The 21,597-nt window shown below is 42.6% G+C and overlaps 1 protein-coding gene across 1 annotated transcript in view; it reads left to right on the top strand.

The window, feature by feature from the left end:
• EIF2AK3 (eukaryotic translation initiation factor 2 alpha kinase 3) overlaps window positions 1-21,597 on the top strand; it is a 118,306-nt gene that overhangs the window by 9,137 nt on the left and 87,572 nt on the right. The window contains exon 2 of the mRNA XM_081087355.1: window positions 9,542-9,671. Coding sequence (XP_080943481.1) covers window positions 9,542-9,671 — 130 coding nt within the window. The remainder of the gene's footprint in view (window positions 1-9,541; window positions 9,672-21,597) is intronic.

The raw sequence follows: 21,597 nt of genomic DNA, 5'->3' as shown, positions 1-21,597 counted from the left end.
GTGCGGGGAGCACCAGGAATTCTGGGAATTGTAGTTCTGGTGGCAGACACGTTGTGGGATCGCCTAGACCAGTGGTTCTCAACCTGTGGGTCGCGACCCCTTTGGCGGTTGAACAACCCTTTCACAGGGTTGCCTAAGACCATCCTGCATATCAGATATTTACATTACAATTCATAACAGTAGCAACATTACAGTTATGAAGTAGCAACAAAAATAATTTTATGGTTGGGTCACAACATGAGGAACTGTATTTAAAGGGCCAGAAGGTTGAGAACCACTGTCCTAGACACTAGAGCAAAGTGAGCCTGGAACAAGTTACTCTTGCGGGTGGGGGATGGAGGGAAAGCAAAGGTGAGAGACATAAGTAAAGTCAGAGTGTCAAGGAAAAATTAAAAGGAGGATATCCTGCAACTTCTAGGAAATCTCCACCAATGGACTAAAGGGAAAAAAAAGACCTCTCTGTTCTGTGAGCACAAAACCAAACTGGGTTGGGGTCTCAGACAATTCGCTCATATGATTGCGAAGACAGACAGAAACTCCCGGATTGGAGAGGGCTTCCCTGAGGGCTCCCAGTTTGGAGAGGGTGCAGGTCAGGCTGAGGGACCCACCCCACCGTGCATGAATCTTTGTGCACCAGGCCCCTCGTTCATTTAGAAAGGAGAGTCTTGGCTACATCAAAAAAAGATTTAACCAAATCACTTAAAAAATTGTTTTTTCTTTTTGTTTTTCAAATCACATTTTTAACTTTGTGGATTTTTTCCCCTTCCCCCCAAAAGGAAATATGAACCTTTAAAATAAGCAGTTGTTAATGTAGAAATTATCAAATCAACATAATGTTCTTGTGTCACATGCCTGGCCATTGCATGGGAAATTTCTGCAGATAAAATTATTGTACTGAAGGAATTCAGCATGTACTTATCAGACTCTGATAAACTGAATTTAAATAGGCAGGTGTTCTGGGTAATTTAAGTCAAAGCAAACAGTTTTTAAAAAAATATATTTTATTGATTTTTTTACGGAGAGGAAGGGAGAGAGAGAGTTAGAAACATTGATGAGTGAGAATCATCTATCAGCTGCCTCCTGCACACCCCCTACAGGGGATGTGCCTGCAACCAAGGTACATGCCCTTGACCGGAATCGAACCTGAGACCCTTCAGTCCACAGGCCGTCGCTCTATCCATTGAGCCAAACCAGTTAGGGTGCAAACAGTTTTTTTTTTTTTAATTGGGTGTTCATTTTGGAATAAGGTCAGTTTTGCTTAGTTGAGGGCATTAATCTTAACAATAACAGGATAAATGGCATCTTCATGAGATGTCTGGAGGAAATAAAAGCTGCACATTATAGTGTGATAGTAGTTGCCACGTATATAAACTTACAGTTAACAGCATAATAGAATTATTGTTAGAAAACCTAAATTTACACTTTAAAATTCTGTTCAGAACCTCTTATTTGATGCGTGACCTTAGACAAGCTAAAACTTTTCATATTTTTCCCAGCTTTCTTCTTGTTTTTGTTTAATGAGAATACTAGTAATAGTATCTGCCTTATCAAGATTTGTTGATTCAACAAACATTAATTGCATTTTTATTTATTTATTTATTTTATTAGGGGCTAGGCCAGGGGTGGGCAAACTTTTTGACTTGAGGGCCACAATGGGTTCTTAAACTGGACCGGAGGGCTGGAACAAAAGCATGGATGGAGTGTTTGTGTGAACTAATATAAATTCAAAGTAAACATCATTACATAAAAGGGTACGGTCTTTTTTTTTTTAGTTTTATTCATTTCAAACAGGCCGGATCCAGCCCGCGGGCCGTAGTTTGCCCACGGCTGGGCTAGGCACTGTTAGGTGCTGAGGGTAAAAAACAAGGACCACTGGGCTTGTCCTGAACTCTCAGTCTGACAGAGAATGCATGTTAAACAACTAACTATAATGAATGGAAAATAGTGACATAGAGCAGTATGAGAGTGAAAAGAATGGAAGTGTCAAGTTAGTGAGTTCTTGACTGTGATGCTCAGGACACTCTAGGTAGCAGGGGGGATGAAAGTGAGGGCACAGAGCAGTGGTTCCCAAGCCGGGGCTTCTGGACCTCTATGGATCTGCCAAAGTAAAAACGGGGATCTGTGGGAGATCAGTATTTTTAAAATAACCTGATGGAAATTGGACATTCATTGAGGAGAAGACTAATTAAAAAGTCAAGTTTCCACAAATTTGGTAGTCACAAAATAGTCATGGGATGTAAAGTATAGCATAGAGAATATACTCAATAATCTATCCTATCTAATAAAGAGGGAATATGCTAATTGACCCTCATGCTATCGCAAAGATGGTGGTGCCCACAGCCAATAAGGAAGGAATATGCTAATTGACTGTCACACCCTCAAAGATGGCGGTGCCCATAGCCAATAAGGAGGTTATATGCTAATTGACTGCCCTGCCCTCAAAGATGGCAGTGCCCACAGACAATAAGGAGGGAATATGCTAACTGACTGCCATACCATCAAAGATGGCAGAGCCCACAGCCACAAGATGGCTAGCAGGGGAGGGCAGTTGTAGGCAATCAGGCCAGCAGGGCAGGGCAGTTAGGGGCGACCAGGCCTGCAGGGGAGGGCAGTTGAGGGGGACCAGGCCAGCAGGGGAGGGCAGTTAGGGGTGACCAGGCCAGCAGGGGAGGGCAGTTGGGGGTGACCAGGCCAGCAGGGGAGGGTAGTTAGGGGAGACTGGGCCGGCAGGGGAGGGCAGTTGGGGGGACCAGGCCGACAGGGGAGGGCAGTTAGGGGTGACCAGGCCAGCAGGGGAGGGCAGTTGGGGGTGATCGGGCAGGTAGGGCAGCACTTAGGCGTCAATCAGACTGGCAGGGGAGTGGTTAGGGGGTGATTAGGCTGGCAGGCAGAAGTGGTTAGGGGCAATCAGGCAGGCAAGCAGTTGGGAGCCAACACTCCTGGATTGTCAGAGGTGGCGTTTGGGCTAGCAGTCAGACATCCCCTAAGGGGTCCCAGATTGGAGAAGGTGTAGGCTGGGCTGAGGAACACTCCCCCTCCACCCCCCAGTGCATGAATTTCGTGCACCGGGCCTCTAGTATGTATGTATGTATGTGTGTGTGTGCGCGTGCGTGTGTGTTTGTGTGTGTATCCTATCTAATAAAAGAGAAACATGGTAATTAGCGTATGACTGCTACCCTTCCCATTGGCTAATCAGGGTGATATGCAAATTAACTGCCAGCCAAGATGGCGGTCGGCAGCCAGGCAGCTTGAAACTAACATGAGGCTTGCTTGCTTCAGTGATGGAGGAAACCAACGTTCCCCGCCTGCTTTGCAGGCCGCTGAGCCTGCAGTTTGAAACATTGTAATAAATATAGAAGCTAAACAAAACCCCAGAAACCTGCTTTCAGCAAGCTGGGATCTCAGAGCTGGAGTTATACATTGTTTCGATTATAGAACCCAAACAAACCAGATACTTGCTTTCAGCAGCAGAGAGAGGCCTCAGAGCTGGAGCCAGAGCTAAAGCTGGCCCAGAATAAAAAAAGAAAAAGAAAAAAAGGAGCAGTTGGGAGCTTCAGTCACCCGCGAGCCTGAAAACAGCCCTCAGCCCCTCACCCAGACTGGCCAGGCACCCCAATGGGGACCCCCACCCTGAAGGGTGTGTGACCGGCTGCAAACAGCCATCATCCCCTCATCCAGGCTGGCCAATCACCCCAGTGGGGACCCCCACCCTGAAGGGTGTGTGACCAGCTGCAAACAGCCATCATCCCCTCACCCAGACTGGCCAGGCACCCCAGTGGGGACCCCCACCCTGGTCCAGGACACCCTTCAGGGCAAACCAGCCAGCCCCACCCATGCACCAGGCCTCTATCCTATATAGTAAAAGGGTAATATGCCTCCCAGCACCAGGATCAGCGGAGCCGCGAGGCCTCCCAGCACCGGGATCAGTGGAGCCAAGAGGCCTCCCTGCACCGGGATCAGCGTGACAGGGGGCAGCGCCCAAACCCCCTGATCGCCCTGCTGCTCTGTGTGTGACAGGGGCCGGGGCCACAACCTCCCTATCCTCCCTGCTCTGTTCGTGACAGGGGAAGGAGCCCAAACCTCCTGATCAGCCCTGCTCTGTGCCTGATATGGGGGAGCTCCCCAACTCCCTGATCACCCTGCGGCTCTGTGTGTGACAGGGTGCGGCGCCCCAACCCCCTGATCGGCCCTGCTCTGTGTGTTACAGGGTGCGGCGCCCCAACCCCCTCACTCCTACGGGCCCTGCTCTGTGTGTGACTGGGTAGAGCCATAACCTCCCCATCGGCCCTGCCCTGAGTGTGACAGTGGTGGCGCTCCAACCCCCTGATCCGCCCTGCTCTGTGTGTGACAGTGTGTGGTGCCCCAACTCCCCTATTGGCCCTACTCTGTGAGTGACGGGGGAGCTCCTCAACCCCCTGATGGGCCCTGCTCTGTGCGTGACAGGGGGGAGCTCCCTAACCCCCTGATGGGTCCTGCTTTGTGCGTGACAGGGGGGAGCTCCTCAACCCCCTGATGGGCCCTGCTTTGTGCGTGACAGGGGGGAGCTCCCCAACCCCCTGATCGACCCTGCTCTGTGCGTGACAGGGGGCAGCGCGCCAACCCCCTGATTGGCCCTGCTCTGTGCGTGACAGGGGGTGGCGCCGCAACCTTCCCATCGATGCTCCCTTGAGTCTGGCAGGGGGCGGTGCCCCAACCCCCCAATCGGCCCTACCCTGAGCGTCACTGAGGGTGGCATTGCAACCTCCCAATCCGCCCTGCTCTGTGAATGACAGGGCGCGGCACCCCAACTCCCCAATATGCCCTGCTCTGAGCCTGACCACGGGCTGAACGTAGGGATTGGGCCTGCCCTCTGCCACCCGGGAGCAGGCCTAAGCCAGCAGGTTGTTATCTCCCGAGGGGTCCCAGACTGCCAGAGGGCACAGGCCAGGCTGAGGCACCCCCCCTTCCCCCCCGAGTGCACAAATTTTTGTGCACCGGGCCTCTGGAGTATATATAAAAGACTAGGTGTCCATCCATCTGACCAGTAGCTATGACATGCACTGACCACCAGGGGGCAGATGCTTAATGCAGGAGCAGCCATGATGCACAGTGGTCATTTAAAAATAAACAGCACCACAGACCTGGCGCTAACAAACCAACATTAGGCTTTCCCCAAGTGGAACACAGGCCCTGCCACCACCCCGGAGCAACACCCCACCAAATCACAGCCAATGCTGCCAAGAACCCATGGTGCAAAATGGGGCCCACAGTACAGCTGGAAAATGGTCCCTGTGGGTGCCAGGTAATGACGTCATGTAGCAATGCCTGGTTTTCTCTCCTTAGCAATTAGCCTCCTTAGAGTTTCTTCAGCCCAGGAACCCCACTTGCTTTATAGCCAGGTGCAAACATTTCACACTTTAACCAAATGTCTGTGAAGCGTTTTCACTTGCCTCATCTCATTTGATCCTCACAGAAGTCCTGGAGTATGTAGATAGGAGACTCGATGGAATCCTATTTTCTTTTCATTAGCAAGAAAACGGAGATTTAGAAAGCTTAGAAACTTGACCTGACTGAAAAGAAGTAAGAAATGGTGGACCTTGAAAATGACTTCAGGTTTTCTCACTGCGCAGAATATAGTCACACACTGCTGCAGTTAAATATTTTACCCTTTATTCTCCCTGCATGATCTACAATAATAATCTGCTTTGTGTTGATATTTACTGCTGTGTTGCTGACAATTACCTGAAAGAGAAGTTGGGGTGCTTCACTGGGCTGGAAAAAGTTTAGCTAAATCAGAAAGCAGGTCTAATTAAGCAAGTTTATTCTATAAATATAAAAGGCTAAGTTGACTTGTACATGCTCAATACATATAAAGCTCTCACTGGCACCAGTCACATGAGTGTGTTTCGATCTGTCATTGTCGATCATAAATTTGGTTGTCACTTCTATTAAAGAGAAAGGATGAATAATGACATTATAATATTTCTTTTAGTTAATTTCCTGTCAGTGTGCACAAATCCGTGCACTGGGACACTAGTATTGTAATAAGTATGTATGGTAGGTACTGAAAATATCGGGGGAGCACTTTGTGAAGTATATGACTGTCCACTACGCTGAACAGCTGAAACTAATACAAAATAATATTGAATGTGAACTGTAATTAAAAATAAAATTTTTAATTTAATTTTGTTTTTTTAATCCTCACCCGAGGATTTTTCCATTAATTTTTGTTTTGTTTTTTAGAGAGAGTGGGAGAGGGAAAGACAGAGAGAAACATATATCTGAGAGAAACAGAGTGGTTGCCTCCTGCATGAACCCTAACCAGCAGGGCCCAGGGCAGGGAGGAGCCTGTAACCAAGATATGTGCCCTTGACCATAATTGCACCTGAGACCCTTTGGTCTGCAGGCTGACGCTCTATCCACTGAGCCAAACCAGCTAGGGCTAAAAATAAAATTTAAAAAATATATATCACCAGGAAAAAAATTAAAAGTCAATGTTTCTTTGCTTTGAGCTGAATTATATCAAACTTAATATAGTAATTTTAGCTACTTCTTTCCAGAAATCTTGAATATTTTGTTTGGTACTTATATATTTCCCGTAAAGATGTGGGAATTCAATAGAAGTGGTGTTTATTGGGCAAATGAAATCATTTAAGACTTGAGACAAAATAAATTAACAAAGGAACTTTGTTGAAAAGGTTAGAAACATGTCTGTGTTGGGGTGAGGTGTGGGGAGGGGGCAGGCAGAGCTGTGGGCCATACCTAGGCATGTGGACTTTATTTAAAGGGCAGATGGAGCATCAGAAGTTTACATGGTTTCTTTTGTGGAAACAAAACTGTTGGAAGAGCAGAAGGGAACGAGAATATGTCAGAAAGGCTTTTAAAGGTATTCTAATGATTAATGAGACTCTGTTCCAGGGCAAGGGCAGTGGTAATGAACAAGAAGGGAAAGATTTAGAAGAAGCTAAAGTAGTAGAATCAAGAGTACATGATTGTTGTTTAAATGTAGAGTGTGAGGGAGCAGGTAGAGTTGATGTAAATGCCAAAGCAGGGTTGGGAGAGAGAGGAGCTGTAAATTCTGTGTGGGAGCTGTCATGTAATAGGTGAAGCTGTGGGCGTTGGAGAAACCTATAACTCCATGCCTGCTTGTTCATGATTGAGAGCAGGAATGCGAGTGAGGATGGGTGCAGGGGCTGGTGCTGTGGAATCCAGGGAAAGAGGAATGCCCAGAATGAGGAGCCGCACATTGTCACCTGCTGCCACAGGGACACATCTTACTGGGAGAATGGATCTGGCCATTGGGAGAGGAGGTCGCTGATGACCTTTCTGGAGAGGACCTAACAGTGCTTATTGTTCAGTCATCCAAACACTGCCTTAGGAAAATAAAGCAAGGTTAGGTGAGAGAGAGAGTTTACTGACAGAGTTGATCAATATGCCTTCTTCATTCAGGTAATAATAATATTAATTTCACTCTAAGAAAATAGTCCTTTCAGCTAAATCATGTTTGCCAAACAGGCCTTAATATGAGACTCACCTGGGGTACTTGTTAAGATCCTGTGGGTCTGGAACCTTTACTGGTTTGTACAGGCACTCCGCCTGACTTTTATGATCAGGGGTATTTGCCTTCCTCTAAGCTAGGTGAGCTACCCATACAGGCAGACCTGGGAGATTTTACAGGTTTAGTTCTAGACCACTGCAATAAAGTGAGTAACACAGTAAGCAAGTCATAATCAGGTGAATATGGTGTTCTGGAAACCGAGCTAAGAGTGTGTTTGATGGTGGGCAGGAGGAGTAGCTGATCAGAGGTCAAGTGAACTGAGACTTGACCACGGAGTTTTCAATGTGAAGGTGATAGGTGACTCCGGCAAAAACCTTTTCAGTGGAGTGGTAGAGACAAAAACTTGATTAGAAATAGTTGGATTTGGAGACAGAGTATATAACAACTCTTTCAAAAAATTTGCTCCAAAATGGGCAAGGAATGAATTGGAAGCTAGAGGGGGAGAGTGGTTGTTTGTGTGTAATCTGGGTTGGTTTTTATGTTGGAAGAAATCGTAGCAGATTGGACTACTGAGAGGAAAGGTCTGGTAGAGGAGAATAATTGATCTGGGGGCAAGAGGAGAGATTTGCAGGTGTGAGTCCTCATGTATGCATGAGGGAGAGATGTCTTGCCTAGGTGGAAATGGTGGCGGGGTGTGGGAGTGTGGACTGTTTCCCACAGTAACGGGAGGAGAATACTTGGGTCCAGGTACAGATAAATGGATAGATGTGATGGTGGGAAACAGTCTTATTGGATTATTTCTGTTTTTCTCTGAAAAATAGGTAGCATAGTCCCTGAAATGCATGAGCTTGCAAGAGCAGGTGTCAGAAATTTGAGGAAAAATGAGAAATTTAATAGTCAACCTAGGACAGTGGGCAAGTGGATAGACTAGGGAAATGTCATATGATTGTTGAGCATCAGTAATAGCCCCTTTGAGGTTTGGTGATCATGATTAAAGTGAGACCAGTCAGCATGGTTATGTGTTTCTTTAGCCACATCCAACTGCACAGATGCAAGAATGAAAAAAGGCAAAAAGTTAAATTTAATGAGGGTTGGAGTTCTGCCAGTCAAGTGTGACATGCAGGAGAGGAATAGCGGTTGAAGGTGTAAGAAAGGAAGTGCTTAAAATGAAGGACTGTGGAATTTCAACTGGGTAAGAAAGAAGTGAAAGCATAATGGTAGTGAAGGTAGGTAATAGGATCAATATGATTTGTAGGTTTGGTGCGGTCAGTGGTTTGTAGGAGTCAGGAAAGTAGGAGGTGAGCTGGAAAGGGGTTGTTGGCTCGGGATGTGATGCTTGAAATTTCATTGGGACAGGAAGTTGTGTTTGGCAATGATAAGGACAAGGGTCTGAACTTGGGAGTGACTGAGGCAAGGTAGACAGTTCATGAAACTGAAAGAATTTGTTAATAGTGACAGTAAACCAGGACCTAAAATCCTCATGGAATGGGGCTAGTGACCTGAGGGTCAGTAAACAATTGCTAGAGGGGTAATAGTTGGAATAGTCTGATCCTGAGGATTTTTAGAGAGGAGAGAAAGAAAGTAGTCTGGGGACGGTGGCAAGGTGCAAGGAATACACCTACCCTACCACTAGAAGCAGCGGTCAAGGGTGTGGAGAAAACAGTTATTGCTTCCAAAGCAGTGTTCTCAGGGAAAGCCAGATTTCATTAGAGCAAGAAGGAAAGTGAGCATTCAGGGAAGACTTCAGGATTGGGGAAGATAGAAGAGAACAGAGCAGAGAATGTTGAGTTTCATATGGGGATTACAGTGTGGGAATGAGGGGTTCCCTAGTAGTTTGAGACTTTTCATAAGTGATGTAAACAGATAAATGACACAGTGCAATTGTCTTGGAGGCTAAAGGCAGATAGTAGTGGCAGAACAGTAAGTGATATGAGGAGGTGGGCCTTGCTTCTCTCCTGCAAGTAGAAGCCTGGGAGGGGCTGGTTTTCTTTCAAGTGTGTGAAGTAGGGGCTCAATATCTTAGATATCTTTTAAACTTTTTCCCATTAATTTTTAAACTTACAGATCATTAGTGATTATCAGCACTTTAGATGGGCGAATTGCTGCCTTGGATCCAGAGAATCATGGTAAAAAGCAATGGGATTTGGACGTGGGATCTGGCTCCTTGGTTTCATCCAGCCTTAGCAAACCAGAGGTAAGAATTTTCATTTAACAGAAAAACTCAGTTGTAATGAGCAATTGCTGATATTAATACTATTTATTTGCTTTTAGAATTGGGGCTCAGGGCCCCATTGCTTAGGTGTGAGGCCTGTATGCCTCTTACTATGTCCCCTTGGGGCAATTACTTTTTTGTTCCTCAGTTCCCCTGTTGTAATGAGGTAGATGATATTGATCACCTACTTCTTAGGGTTGTTTTGGACATTAAATGAATTAATCATATAAATGAATAACTAAGGATACTATCTGCTATATCAGTATAGCTCATTATTTGAGCTGTAACATGCTCATTTGTTATTCTCACATAGTCCCTAAATAATAAAATAAATATAAGTAACTTAACTGTGCTTTAATAGTTAGAAATATGAGGGTGGAACAAAAGTAGGTTTACAGTTGTAAGTATGCAAAACAGTTTCTTCTTCTTTTTTTTTAAACATTGGTGTATATTGATTGGTTGCCTCTCACGTGTGCCCTCATCAGGAGTTTGAACCTGCAGTCCAGGTGGGTGCCCTTGACTGGGAATCAAACCCAAGACCCTTCAGGGCATGGGCTGATGCCCTAACCACTTAGACACATTGGCCAGGGCCAGAGTTTATTCTTCATTATTTTCTGTCTGAACAACTGTAAACCTACTTTTGCCTCACCCTATACATGCTGCAAAACCTCATAAGTGATTCTTTCTGTACATTTTCCCTCCAGTGTGCATCCTTATTGTAAGCATAATTCATCTGAAATTTTCTTGGAATGTAATTTTAGACAAATTTGGTTATTCCCAAAAAGAGGTTTGCTTCCAGAACTACTCTGCCACGTGACTCTAAGACTTGGGTAGGTGGCTTAGCCCCCCAGAGTGTTAGTGTCCTCATCATGAAAGTTAGTACATTGCCTGCCTTGGGGAGGTTAGGGGAATGCATAAATGAGGCAAGTATTTTCTCATGTTTAGTCTTGACTCTGATGGATTAGTCTCTCTTTTTTGGAGCTTTATTCTCCTGTTTAAATTATTTAAAACTAGAGGCCTGGTGCACAAAATTTGTGCATGGGAGGGGTGTCCCTTAGCCTGGCCTGCACCCTCTCCAATCTGGGATCCCTCTCACAATCCAGGACCGCTGGCTCCTAACTGCTCTCCTGCCTGCTTGCCCCTAACCGCTTCTGCCTGCCAGCCTGATCGCTCCCAACTGCCCTCCCCTGCTGGCCCGATTTCCCACAACTGCCCTCCCCTGCTGTGACCTGCCTTCTCCACGCGAGGTGGTGGAGACGCTGGGACCGGCCTCCTTCATGCCATGTGGAGCCACGGGACCCCTAGGCCTCACCACACAGAGCTGCTGCCTGGCCCCGCTTCTGCTGTGCACATGGCCATCTTGTGACGGCCATCTTATGGTGGCCATCTTGTGATGACATCGCTCGCAAGGGCACAAGGACCACCTAGGCCCGTGGTCAGCAAACTGCAGCTCACGAGCCACATGTGGCTCTCTGGCCTCTTGAGTGTGGCTCTTCCTAAGCCTTAGGAGTACCCTAATTAAGTTAATAACAATGTACCTACCTATATAGTTTAAGTTTAAAAAATTTGGCTCTCAAAAGAAATTTCAGTCGTTGTACTGTTGATATTTGGCTCTGTTGACTAATGAGTTTGCCGACCACTGGTCTAGGGCAATGTAATAACCATTTTGACAAGTGTGACGTGGTATCTCACTGTGGTTTTGATTTGCATTTTATGATGATTAGTGATGTTGAGCATCTTTTCATATATCTGTTGACCCTGTGTATGTCTTCTTTGTAGAAATGTTTCTTCATGTCTCCTGCCTACTTTTTGATCAAATTGTGTATTTTTTTATTGAATTGTATGAGTTTCTTATATATTTTGGATATCAACCCCTTATTGGATATATAAGATGTCCCAAAAAATGTATACACACACTTTGAATAATTAAATACATCTCATTGAAAAAATTGGTCTATCAGCTATTAAAGTATATATACATTTTTTGGGACACCCTGTAGTATTTGAAAATATATTCTCCCATTCACTAGGTTGTCTTTTTGTTATGTTGATCATTTTCTTTGCTCTGCAGAAAGCTTTTTAGTTTGATGAAGTCCCATTTGTCTATTCTTGCTTTTGTTTCCCCGATTTCAAGTAGGTTATTACCTATGTTTTATTCTAGGAGTTTTGTGATTTTAGGGCTTACATTTAAGTCTTTAATCTATTTTGAGTTTATTTTTGTGTATGGTGTAAGACAAGCATGTCAAACTCCCGGCCTGCGGCCTGCATGTGGCCCACAATAGATATATTTGTGGCCCAGCCAATATAACTTAATTTTTACAATATCCTGTTATACATAATTATTAATAACTAGAACTACAACATTCGCTAATGACTGATTACTATAATCATGTTGCATTCATTTCCCCAATGCACAGGCATACCATGTCTCTTCACTAATCCTAGCAGCGAATATTTTAGCAAAAAGCTCACTGGCTACCTTCCATGCAGAATAATCCCAAGATCTCTTTGTATTATCGAGACTTAAACTTTCTACCTCACAGAAAAGAAAAAAGAAAATCTAAAATTATTTAACCATTTGTGATAGCATGATGGGTTTACTACATTTTACTGCTGCCGTGAGTTTGTGGAAGCATTTCTTGAGACTGTGTTTACTGTGTAGACATGTTGATGACAACAGCATTGTTCCCAGCAGTGTAATATAACCTGATGTACTGTACAGGTTCAGTAGTGTGATCCTTACAGGGATTTTCCTGAGGTGGGTGTTGTGGGTCTCATTTTGTAGAAGAGGAACGTGGAGAAATTAATTGCTTGGAGTCGCAAACAGATTAGGTGATAAAACTGGGATTGAACGTAGGCTTGCCTGACTGCATCCCATTCTGCCTGCTCTGGAGCCTTTTCCCTTCCCTATCTTGTCTGTACCTCCTTGCATAATCTTAGGCTGTTCATCTCGTACAGCGGATCTCAAACTTTATGGTTTCCCTTTACATTCTTAGAAATCATCGAGGGGTCCAAAGAGCTTTTTATCCCCTAGATTATATCTGTCTGTACTTAAACCATCTTAAAAATTAAAACATAAATTTTAAAAAGACTCACTTATTAATTCATTAAAAAGACCGTGGGCCCATTGTATGACAGCATAAACAGCATATTTTTATGGAAAAAAACCCTATATTTTCCAATACAAAAAATTTATTGAAAAAAGTGGCGCATTGTTTTACATTTTTGCAAATCAGTTTAATTTTCGGTTTAGCAGAAGAAAATTGGATTTTTGTGTCTGCTTCTGCATTTACTGTGTTGCATTGTTGTTTTGGTTGAACTATATGAGGAAGAAAATCCAGACACATCCTATATATTAAAAGGCTAATATGCAAATTGTCCCATCGACCAGGAATTTGACTGGAAGTTCAACCAGGGGATGGGGATTGTGGCCAATCACCCACGGCCCCTCCCTCCAGCCGCCCCCACCTCCGAGAGGCTCCCCATCAGAGGCAGGGCCGGCCAGACCCTACCTGTGCACAAATTTCAGGCACTGGGCCTCTAGTAAATATACACTGAGTGGCCAGATTATTATGACCACCTGACGTTTGTAGGCAAATTAGCCATACACTGCATTGTATGGGATATGGAAGCCGAAGGCCTGTTTGAACACCTTTGCTGTCTGCAGTTACCAAGATAAAACATCTCCAATTTGCATAGGAACACCAGGATTGGACAGTTGAGCATTGGAAAAAAGTCTTGTGGTCCAATGAATCACATTTCCAGTTGTATCATGCAGATGGTAGAGTGGGAATTTGGCAGAAACAGCATGAAAGCATGCACCCCACATGCATGAGTATAACCCTTCAAGCTGGTGGGGCAGTGTTATGGTTTGGGTCATGTTTTCCTGGCATGATTTGGGCCCTTTAATTCATGTGGAACAACGTCTGAATATCACAACATACTTAAGTATCGTTGCTGATCAAGTTCATCCTATCATGTTGATGGTGTATCCCAATGGAGATGGCTTCTTCCAACAAGACAATGTGCCATGCCACGGTGCTCGTATTGTGCAGGAGTGGAGACTGTACCTTGCTTAGGTGGCCCCCACAATCACCAGATCTCAATCCAATTGAGCATTTGTGGGACGAAGTTAAAAGAGCCATCAGGCAGCTGGTTCCACAACCATCAATCTCACAGAACTGGACAGTGCTATTCATCAGGCATGATGTCAGATTCCTCGCATCACCTTTCAACATGTCGTCAAGTCAATGCCAAGCAGAATCACTGCAGTATTGAAGGCAAAAGGTGGCCCAATGAAGCACTGATGGGGTGGTCATAATAATCTGGCCACTCAGTTTATGTATATATCCCACATTCAAAGGCTGTTAAATCGCGTTGTTTACCCATATCTTCAGAAAAAAATTATTTCTGTCATGGTAAACAACTTGCCTCCCTATTTATAATGGTCTGGCCCTCTAAGAACTTCAGTGTGAAATTATAGCTAATTTGCCTACAAACATCAGGTGGTCATAATAATCTGACCACTCAGTGTGTGTGTGTGTGTGTGTGTGTGTGTGTGTATACACTAGAGGCCTGGTGCATGAATTCGTGCACGGGGGGTGGGTCCCCTAAGCCCAGCCTGCACCCTCTCCAATATGGGACCCTTTGGGGGATGTCTGACTGCTGGTTTAGGCCCTATCCCATGGATCGGGCCTAAATCAGCAGTCGGACATCCCTTTTACAATCCTGGACTGCTGGCTCCTAATCGCTCACCTGCCTGCCTGCCTGGTCACCCCTAACTGCCCCCCGCCCCCCACCGGCCTTATCGCCCCTCACTGCCTCTGCATTCCGGCCTGGTTGCCCCTAACTGCCCCCCTGCTGCTGGCCTCGTTGCTCCAAACTGCCCCTCCCCCACTGGCCTGGTTGCCCCACGCAGCCTGCTGTTCAGTCGTTTGGTCGTCCCTCACTAACCCCCCTGCTGGCCTGGTCGTAGGAAGCCATCTTGTGAAGGTGTGAGGGTTAATTTGCATATTGCCTCTTCATGATATAGGAGGATGTAGGAGTTGGAAAAAGAAGGAGTATTTTTTGTACCCTTTTCAGATGATTTTGGTCATTTTTTTGATACTATATAAAAATAAGTGAAAGTTTCTTAAAGGTTAGTTGCACTATGGAATCTCAAACTGTATTGTACATTTTGTACTCTGTTGCATTAACATCCTTTGGTCTGTCTTGCTTTTTCCTCTTGCATGGTTTTCTACCATCTCATAGAATATTTTAAAAAGCAGATTTATTACTCTCACCCCTGATCTCATCAAAAAAATCTTTTAAGTACTGGGAAGCTGTCAAGCTCACATTGGTGGATACAGGTTTTTTAAAAATTCTAGTTTTGCCAAAACCGGTTTGGCTCAGTGGATAGAGCGTCGGCCTGCGGACTGAAAGGTCCCAGGTTCGATTCCGGTCAAGGGCATGTACCTGGGTTGCGCGCATATCCCCAGTAGGAGATGTGCAGGAGGCAGCTGATCGATGTTTCTCTCTCATCGATGTTTCTAACTCTCTATCTCTCTCCCTTCCTCTCTGTAAAAAATCAATAAAATATATTTAAAAAAAAAAATTCTAGTTTTTGTTAAAACTTGAATTTTATCATAAATGGTTTTGAAGTGAGACATTCACTTTATTTTTGAGAAAATGTCTGGGAAAAGTCAGTCTTATAACCATAGCTTTTCTCTCCAATGTCCAAGTGAAAATGGAGCTCCATGCTTTCCTCATATCTGCTTGAGTGTGTGGCCCACACTTTCTCATTAGTCAGCGGAAGGGTGAAATGTGTGTTCAGGTCACAATTTAATGAAATTGCTAACTGTTATTTCTTTGTAAGAACATTGTGAGCTAAACTGTCTTTTGTCTTCGTTTTTTGCTGTGTGTGCATGGAACACCAGGACTACTAGTTGGTGCTGGATCGAGTCGGGGCGCCAACAGTTTACTAGGTGTACCGGGTAATAATAGCGGATTTTGTAATCAAAGAAAACATGATAATTTCAAGAGAAACATCAAAAGTGCTTTATTCAAAGTAATGTCCATCACTAGCTACACATTTCCCGCATCTTTCAGGTAACTTGTGGATACTGTCCCAATAGAAAGAACTTTCCTTGTTTTGAGGCAAACCATTCAGAGACCCAATTTTCCACTTCTTCGTATGTTTTGAAGTGCTGCTCAAAGTGTGTGTGCCATCCATCAGAACAAGTGGTAATCTGAAGGAGCACAGTCTGGTGAATACAGCGGGTGGGTTAATACTTCCCAGACAAGATCTTGTAGCATGTCTTTAACTGGTTTTGAAGTGTGTGATGGTGCGTCATCATGAAGCAAAATTACTTTGCTGTGTCTTTTGGCATATTCTGGTCGTTTCATGATCAAAGTGTGGTTCAAATTGATTATTTGTTGTCGGTAGCGGTCAGTATTAACGGTTTCACCTGGTTTTAGAAGCTCATAATATACCACACTTTCCTGATCCCACCAAACACAGAGCATTGTCTTCTTTCCGAAGAGATTTGGCCTTGCAGTCAATGTTGACCTGGATCAATCCATGATTTTGTGCATATGGGATTCTCAAAATAAATCCACTTTTCATCGCCAGTCACAATTTGATGCAAAAAAGACTTCCATGCTTTTGAAGCAACATTTTACTGATGACTTTGTGGTTTTCTATTTGTCTTTCGTTCAGTTGATGTGGCACCCATTTTCCTTCCTTTAAAATCTTTCCCATTGCTTGTAAACGATCAGAAGTTGTTTGCTGAGCAACATTTAATCTTCTGCAAGTTGTTTTTGAGTTTGACACGCATCTTCATCCAATAATGCTTGTGATTGTTGGTCTTCAAACTTTTTCGGTTGACCTGGATGTCTTTGTCTTTCATTTTAAAGCGTTTAACCAGCATTCACAAGTATCTGGAGATGGAGCATGTTCACCATAAGCTTCCCGAAGTATTCAGCAGAACTTTTCTTCAAAATAAAGTAATAAATTAAAACTTCCCGCAAATGCTCTTTTTCTGGCACGAAATTCGACATTTTTAAGTGTAAAAATATCTATGATGTTAACACCTTCAGCAGATTTGACATATGAAGTTTTGAAGCTTGTCAATACAACAAAATAGCATACATATCAAATCGCATATATATCAATATATGTGTAACTCCATCTATTGAAAAAAATCCGCATTATTAACCAATACATCTAGTAGTCACCATTGCTTTCACTCTATACAGATGTCACCACAGTGAAAAGGCAAATGACAGCGTATTAAAACTATTTTACCTGTAAAAAAAATAAAATAAAATAAACCCCTATTTTACCTCTGCATCTCTTAAAGTGTCCACAGACCACACTATAATAATTGCCAACTAGTATATAATCTACACTAATAATAGACAAATATGTAAATTGACCATACCTTCACGACACCCCAAGCCAATCAGGAGTGAGTATGCAAATTAACCCGACAAAGATGACGGGGCTGTGGGCAGTGCGCATGCATGCAGGCACCAAGTGGCCTGGGGGCGGGGTGATGACGCAGGCGTTCCACACCACCCCAGCCTTTCCAGGCCTCTGGGCAACGTGGGAAGGCGGAAAGGTGACTCTGGGCTGGAGCAAAGGCAGAAAGGTGTCTCCGGCCAGAGAGACGGTGGTGCCGGCAGCCAGGGGAAGGAAGGCCCATTCTTGCACGAATCTTTGTGCATCGGGCCTCTTGTAGAAATGATAAAAAGATTTGTAATATTATGAACATGTTAACAGGAGAGGAATGTATTGTGAACTTGAGTTATCTGTTATTCAGCAATGTGTGTGCTGCTCAGCATCTAGAAGTTGTGTTCAGAAGTTCGACAAAATACCACAAAGAGAGGATCAAAAGCTACTTTGGATGTATAGAGTAATAACTTTCTAAATGCATCTGATAAAATATTTTAGGAAGGTCTCTAAATTTTTGTGAGAAATGGTTAAGGGGTTGACTTTGTCTTTCTGAAGCCCAGCATTTGGTAGGAAAGGGTGGTGTAAGAAGGAGGGCTAATTGCAGCAGGCAGAAGGAACTGGTGCGGGGATATAAAGGGGCTACCCAGGTGACAGTAAGTAGACCCTTGGCTTCATGTGGAGACTCTTGTATTAGAATGTCAGTTCCTCAAGAGTGGTATGAAGATAAAACTGATCAAACTCAAAGATGTATTCTCTGTGCAGTTACTAACTTAATGAGAAGCTGAAGGGTGAAGAATTTTATAGCCTGCAGCATGATTTCCAGCCCTCAGTGATAGAGGAATTGGTTATGGATTGCTTGCACTTTTGCAGAATTAACAGTCAAAGCAGTGCAGGAACTTTTTAGGTAGGAGTGACTAGAACTCAGGAGCTTGAGTTCCAGTGCGATTCTTCCTCTAACTGGCTTATGACCTGTCTAAATTATTCTTTAATTTCCTCATCTGTAAAATTATGGGATTGGGCTAATTCTCTAAAGATTGTTCTAACTTCAGAAATCAGCTGTCATCAAATACAGGAACACCCAAATAAATTATCTAGAGGGATTTTAGAACTTCCCTTTTTAGTACATTTAGGATTCTTTAAAAAGTAAAGTACAAATTCATTAGAAATTACCCTTAGGTGCACATCTTACTGCCTCATGGCCTACTCTGTTGTTGTCCATAACCTTTTCTGATCCAAAGGGCATGTGAAAATAGTATATCATGTTACTTTAGTGGTTATTTTGCTTATGTTAATAAAGAGTTCCCAGAGATTGACAGAGATTGACAATTCTATTAAAAACAAGTATTTTACATTATATTTAGAATGAATTGTGTACTGTAGGAAGTTTGAGATGCCTTAGGACACAGCTCTGAGTTTCCATTTTTTCCTCTTAAGTAGGTATTTGCAAACTTCCTCAAAAGAATACTGGTATAAACTAAGCTAAACTGTGTGTGTGTGTGTGTGTGTGTGTGTGTGTGTGTGTGTGTGTATTAGAATAAATGCTGAACCTAAGGCAGTGATTTTTAACCAGTGTGCCGCAAAAATTTTTTAAGCATGAATACCTGACTATTTAGTCAGAAACATTGACCTTTTTTCTCTTAGGTTGTCAAATAGGAAAATGACAACAGCCAATAGAACAATAGCCATCTGGTGTGAATAAATCAAAATTATATCTATTTTTCTGTCAGATTGGCAAAAATATATATATTTTTGGTGTGCTGCAGATTTTAGTAATTAGTTTGTGTGCCTTAAGAGGAAAAGGTTGAAAATTGCTGACCTAGGGTGTATTCTTATTAGCATTTACAGATGTTCCCTAGTTTCTAGGCCTAGTACAGTGGGCCTTAACTTACGAGTGTCCCGACTAACGAGTTTTTTGAGATACCAGCTGTCTCTCAGCTGACTTTTTGCATTGAGTTGACAGAGTAATTTGAGTTAATGAGCTCCTTAACGAGCTCAGTCTCAGAACGAATTAAACTCGTAAGTCAAGGCCCCACTGTACTTTAGATAGTAGCTAAGAATTTTGTTTTTAATTTTCAGAAGGACCACCTGAGATGAAACCTGATTATCTTTCCTCTGGTAATTTATATGTAGATTCAACCTTCAAAAAACATTTAGATTTGGCTGTGGTCTTAAATTTTATTTTGTTTTGTAACATATCAGCATAGTTTTTCTTTAGGTCTCTGGGTGGCATTTGGACCACACTTTACCAAATCTGAGTAGGTACAATCTCCTTGAACTGTTTACTTCTCTATATCTTGGAACACATTCATAAATACAAAGACCTTTCTTATATTTACTTAGAATGCATATTATAATTATGTGTATATAACAAGTTTTTCCTTAGATGACTATCTTTATCTTTTCCTTTATGTAGAGATATATTTGTTTTTTGTTTCAGTTTTCTGTTAAATTGCCTGTCTCCCCTCCCCCCCTCTTAAAAAGAACAAACAACTCTAAGTCTATAGTTAGAGTTTGGGGGTTTGTTTTATTTTAGACTTGTTCCTCCCCAAGGGACTCTGTGTTTCTGTTTCAGACAGGTGCAGAAACAGATAACCATGAAGCTGGAGCTCTCCAGCCTCCCCACCCACTCAGACTGCATTCATTAAGGGTCTTCCTGGGTGGGGGAGCCTTTGGAAAGAACACACTTTTTATGGTTACTGATTCATGGTTCACAAAAGAGTCCATTTAGTAAACCCTTTTGAGTATTGCTTTATTAAAATAAGTTTTTAAAGATTCTCAAATTTATGCCCTGGCCAGTGTGGCTCAGTTGGTAGGGCATCGCCTCATGCACTGAAAGATTACTGGTTTGATTCCCAGTTAGCACACAGGCCTGGTTTCAGGCTCAATCTCTGGGAGGGGCGTGCAGGAGACAGCCGATTGATCTTCTGCTCTCATATTAATGTTTCTCTCTCTCCCTCTCCCTTTATCTCTCTGTAAAAATCAATAAAAAAATCTTTAAAAAGAATGATTCTCAAACTTATACTGAAAGATGCCAGGTCATTTTACAGTTTTTATTTGTACATTAACTAGCATATATTCAGCCTGGCTATGTTATGTATGTGGTGGTTTATTGTGAAAAGTCAATGTCAATCATGTAGCAAGCCCATATTTAAATAATTGCTTCAGTTAATTTCTTTTTTTTTTATTATAGGAATGAAGCATTGCTTTGATTCAGTTTTGTTTTATTAATCCCTTAGTGTGGCTGAAAGCAATGCTGTGAACCAAACCAATTTATTCAAGCTATAACCAAGTGAAAAATTGATTTGATCTAATTTTTTAAGAAATTGACTTCTCATGTACATTGCTTTTGTACTTCATAAATGTATATTAGTATAAGTAAAGGCAGAGATAGTTTCTAAAATCTGAATGTGAAAAGTATGCTTAAGAAATTAGTCTGGTAATTTTCCTTGGGGATTTTGTTTTGTAGGTTAAGTATAGGTTAAGGAAAGAAAGAATGAAACAATTACTTACTTGGTATTTCACTGCTAATGGGCATTAATTAACAATTTTTGAAGATAATAAATACTAAATCACTTAGTAGTTTGTTTTTTTCTTCTCCATTTACTTCTATTTGAAATTTACATTTCCTTTTAGGCATATCACATAGGGTGACTTCTTGCAGCTAATATTCAGATCTGCTAAAAGCTCTCATAAACCCGAATATTAGATCATCTTCCTTAGTCTTTGAGGTATGATTTCCCAGGAACACTGTTCTTTTAGCAGATAAACCTCCCTTACTCTCCCCATCATGGTAATTTAAATGTTTTCAGGGAAATAAAAAAAGTATTTTGTCAACACAATAATGTTGGGACTTTTTTAAAATCACAGATAGTTAATTCTGGCATCTAGTAGTCTGGTCAGTTGCTCATTTTGATTTATTAAGAGTTACCATTTTATGTTGTATTCATTGTACATCATTTTTGAAGAATTGAAATATACAAAAATATGCCTGTTAATTTTCTTTCATATTGCTTACTTTTATGATAAAGTACTTTATGATCCAGCAGGATATCTATATTATAATCAAAGGAGAATATTAGAGCTGATAGAGATTTCTGGTAAATCAAAGACTGGTAAAAATTTGATAGATTTGATTTTTTAAAATTGATTTGAGACAAAGAGAGAGAGAAACATTGATTAGAATCATCGATTTGTTGTCCCATGTATTTATGCATTCACTGGTTGATTCTTGTATGTGCCCTGACTGGCAGTTGAACCCTCAATCTTGGTGTATCGGGACGATGCTCACCAAATGAGCTACCCAGCCAGGGCCTGATATATTGAATTCTTACATTGAATTCATCTTTGTTTAGTTTTGAGTTTTTGTTTTTAAATGGATGTTGTGGATTCAGGGTTGGGAAAGAAATAATCGACATGGCATAGTTAAGCTTTCTACACCTTGAATTTACTTTTGGAGCAGCTATTTGAATTCTA

The sequence above is a fragment of the Myotis nattereri genome (assembly GCF_964212035.1).
Source record: "Myotis nattereri genome assembly, chromosome: 3".
In the NCBI taxonomy this organism is placed as follows: Eukaryota; Metazoa; Chordata; class Mammalia; order Chiroptera; family Vespertilionidae; genus Myotis; species Myotis nattereri.
This window is presented reverse-complemented; position numbering and strand designations above follow the sequence as displayed.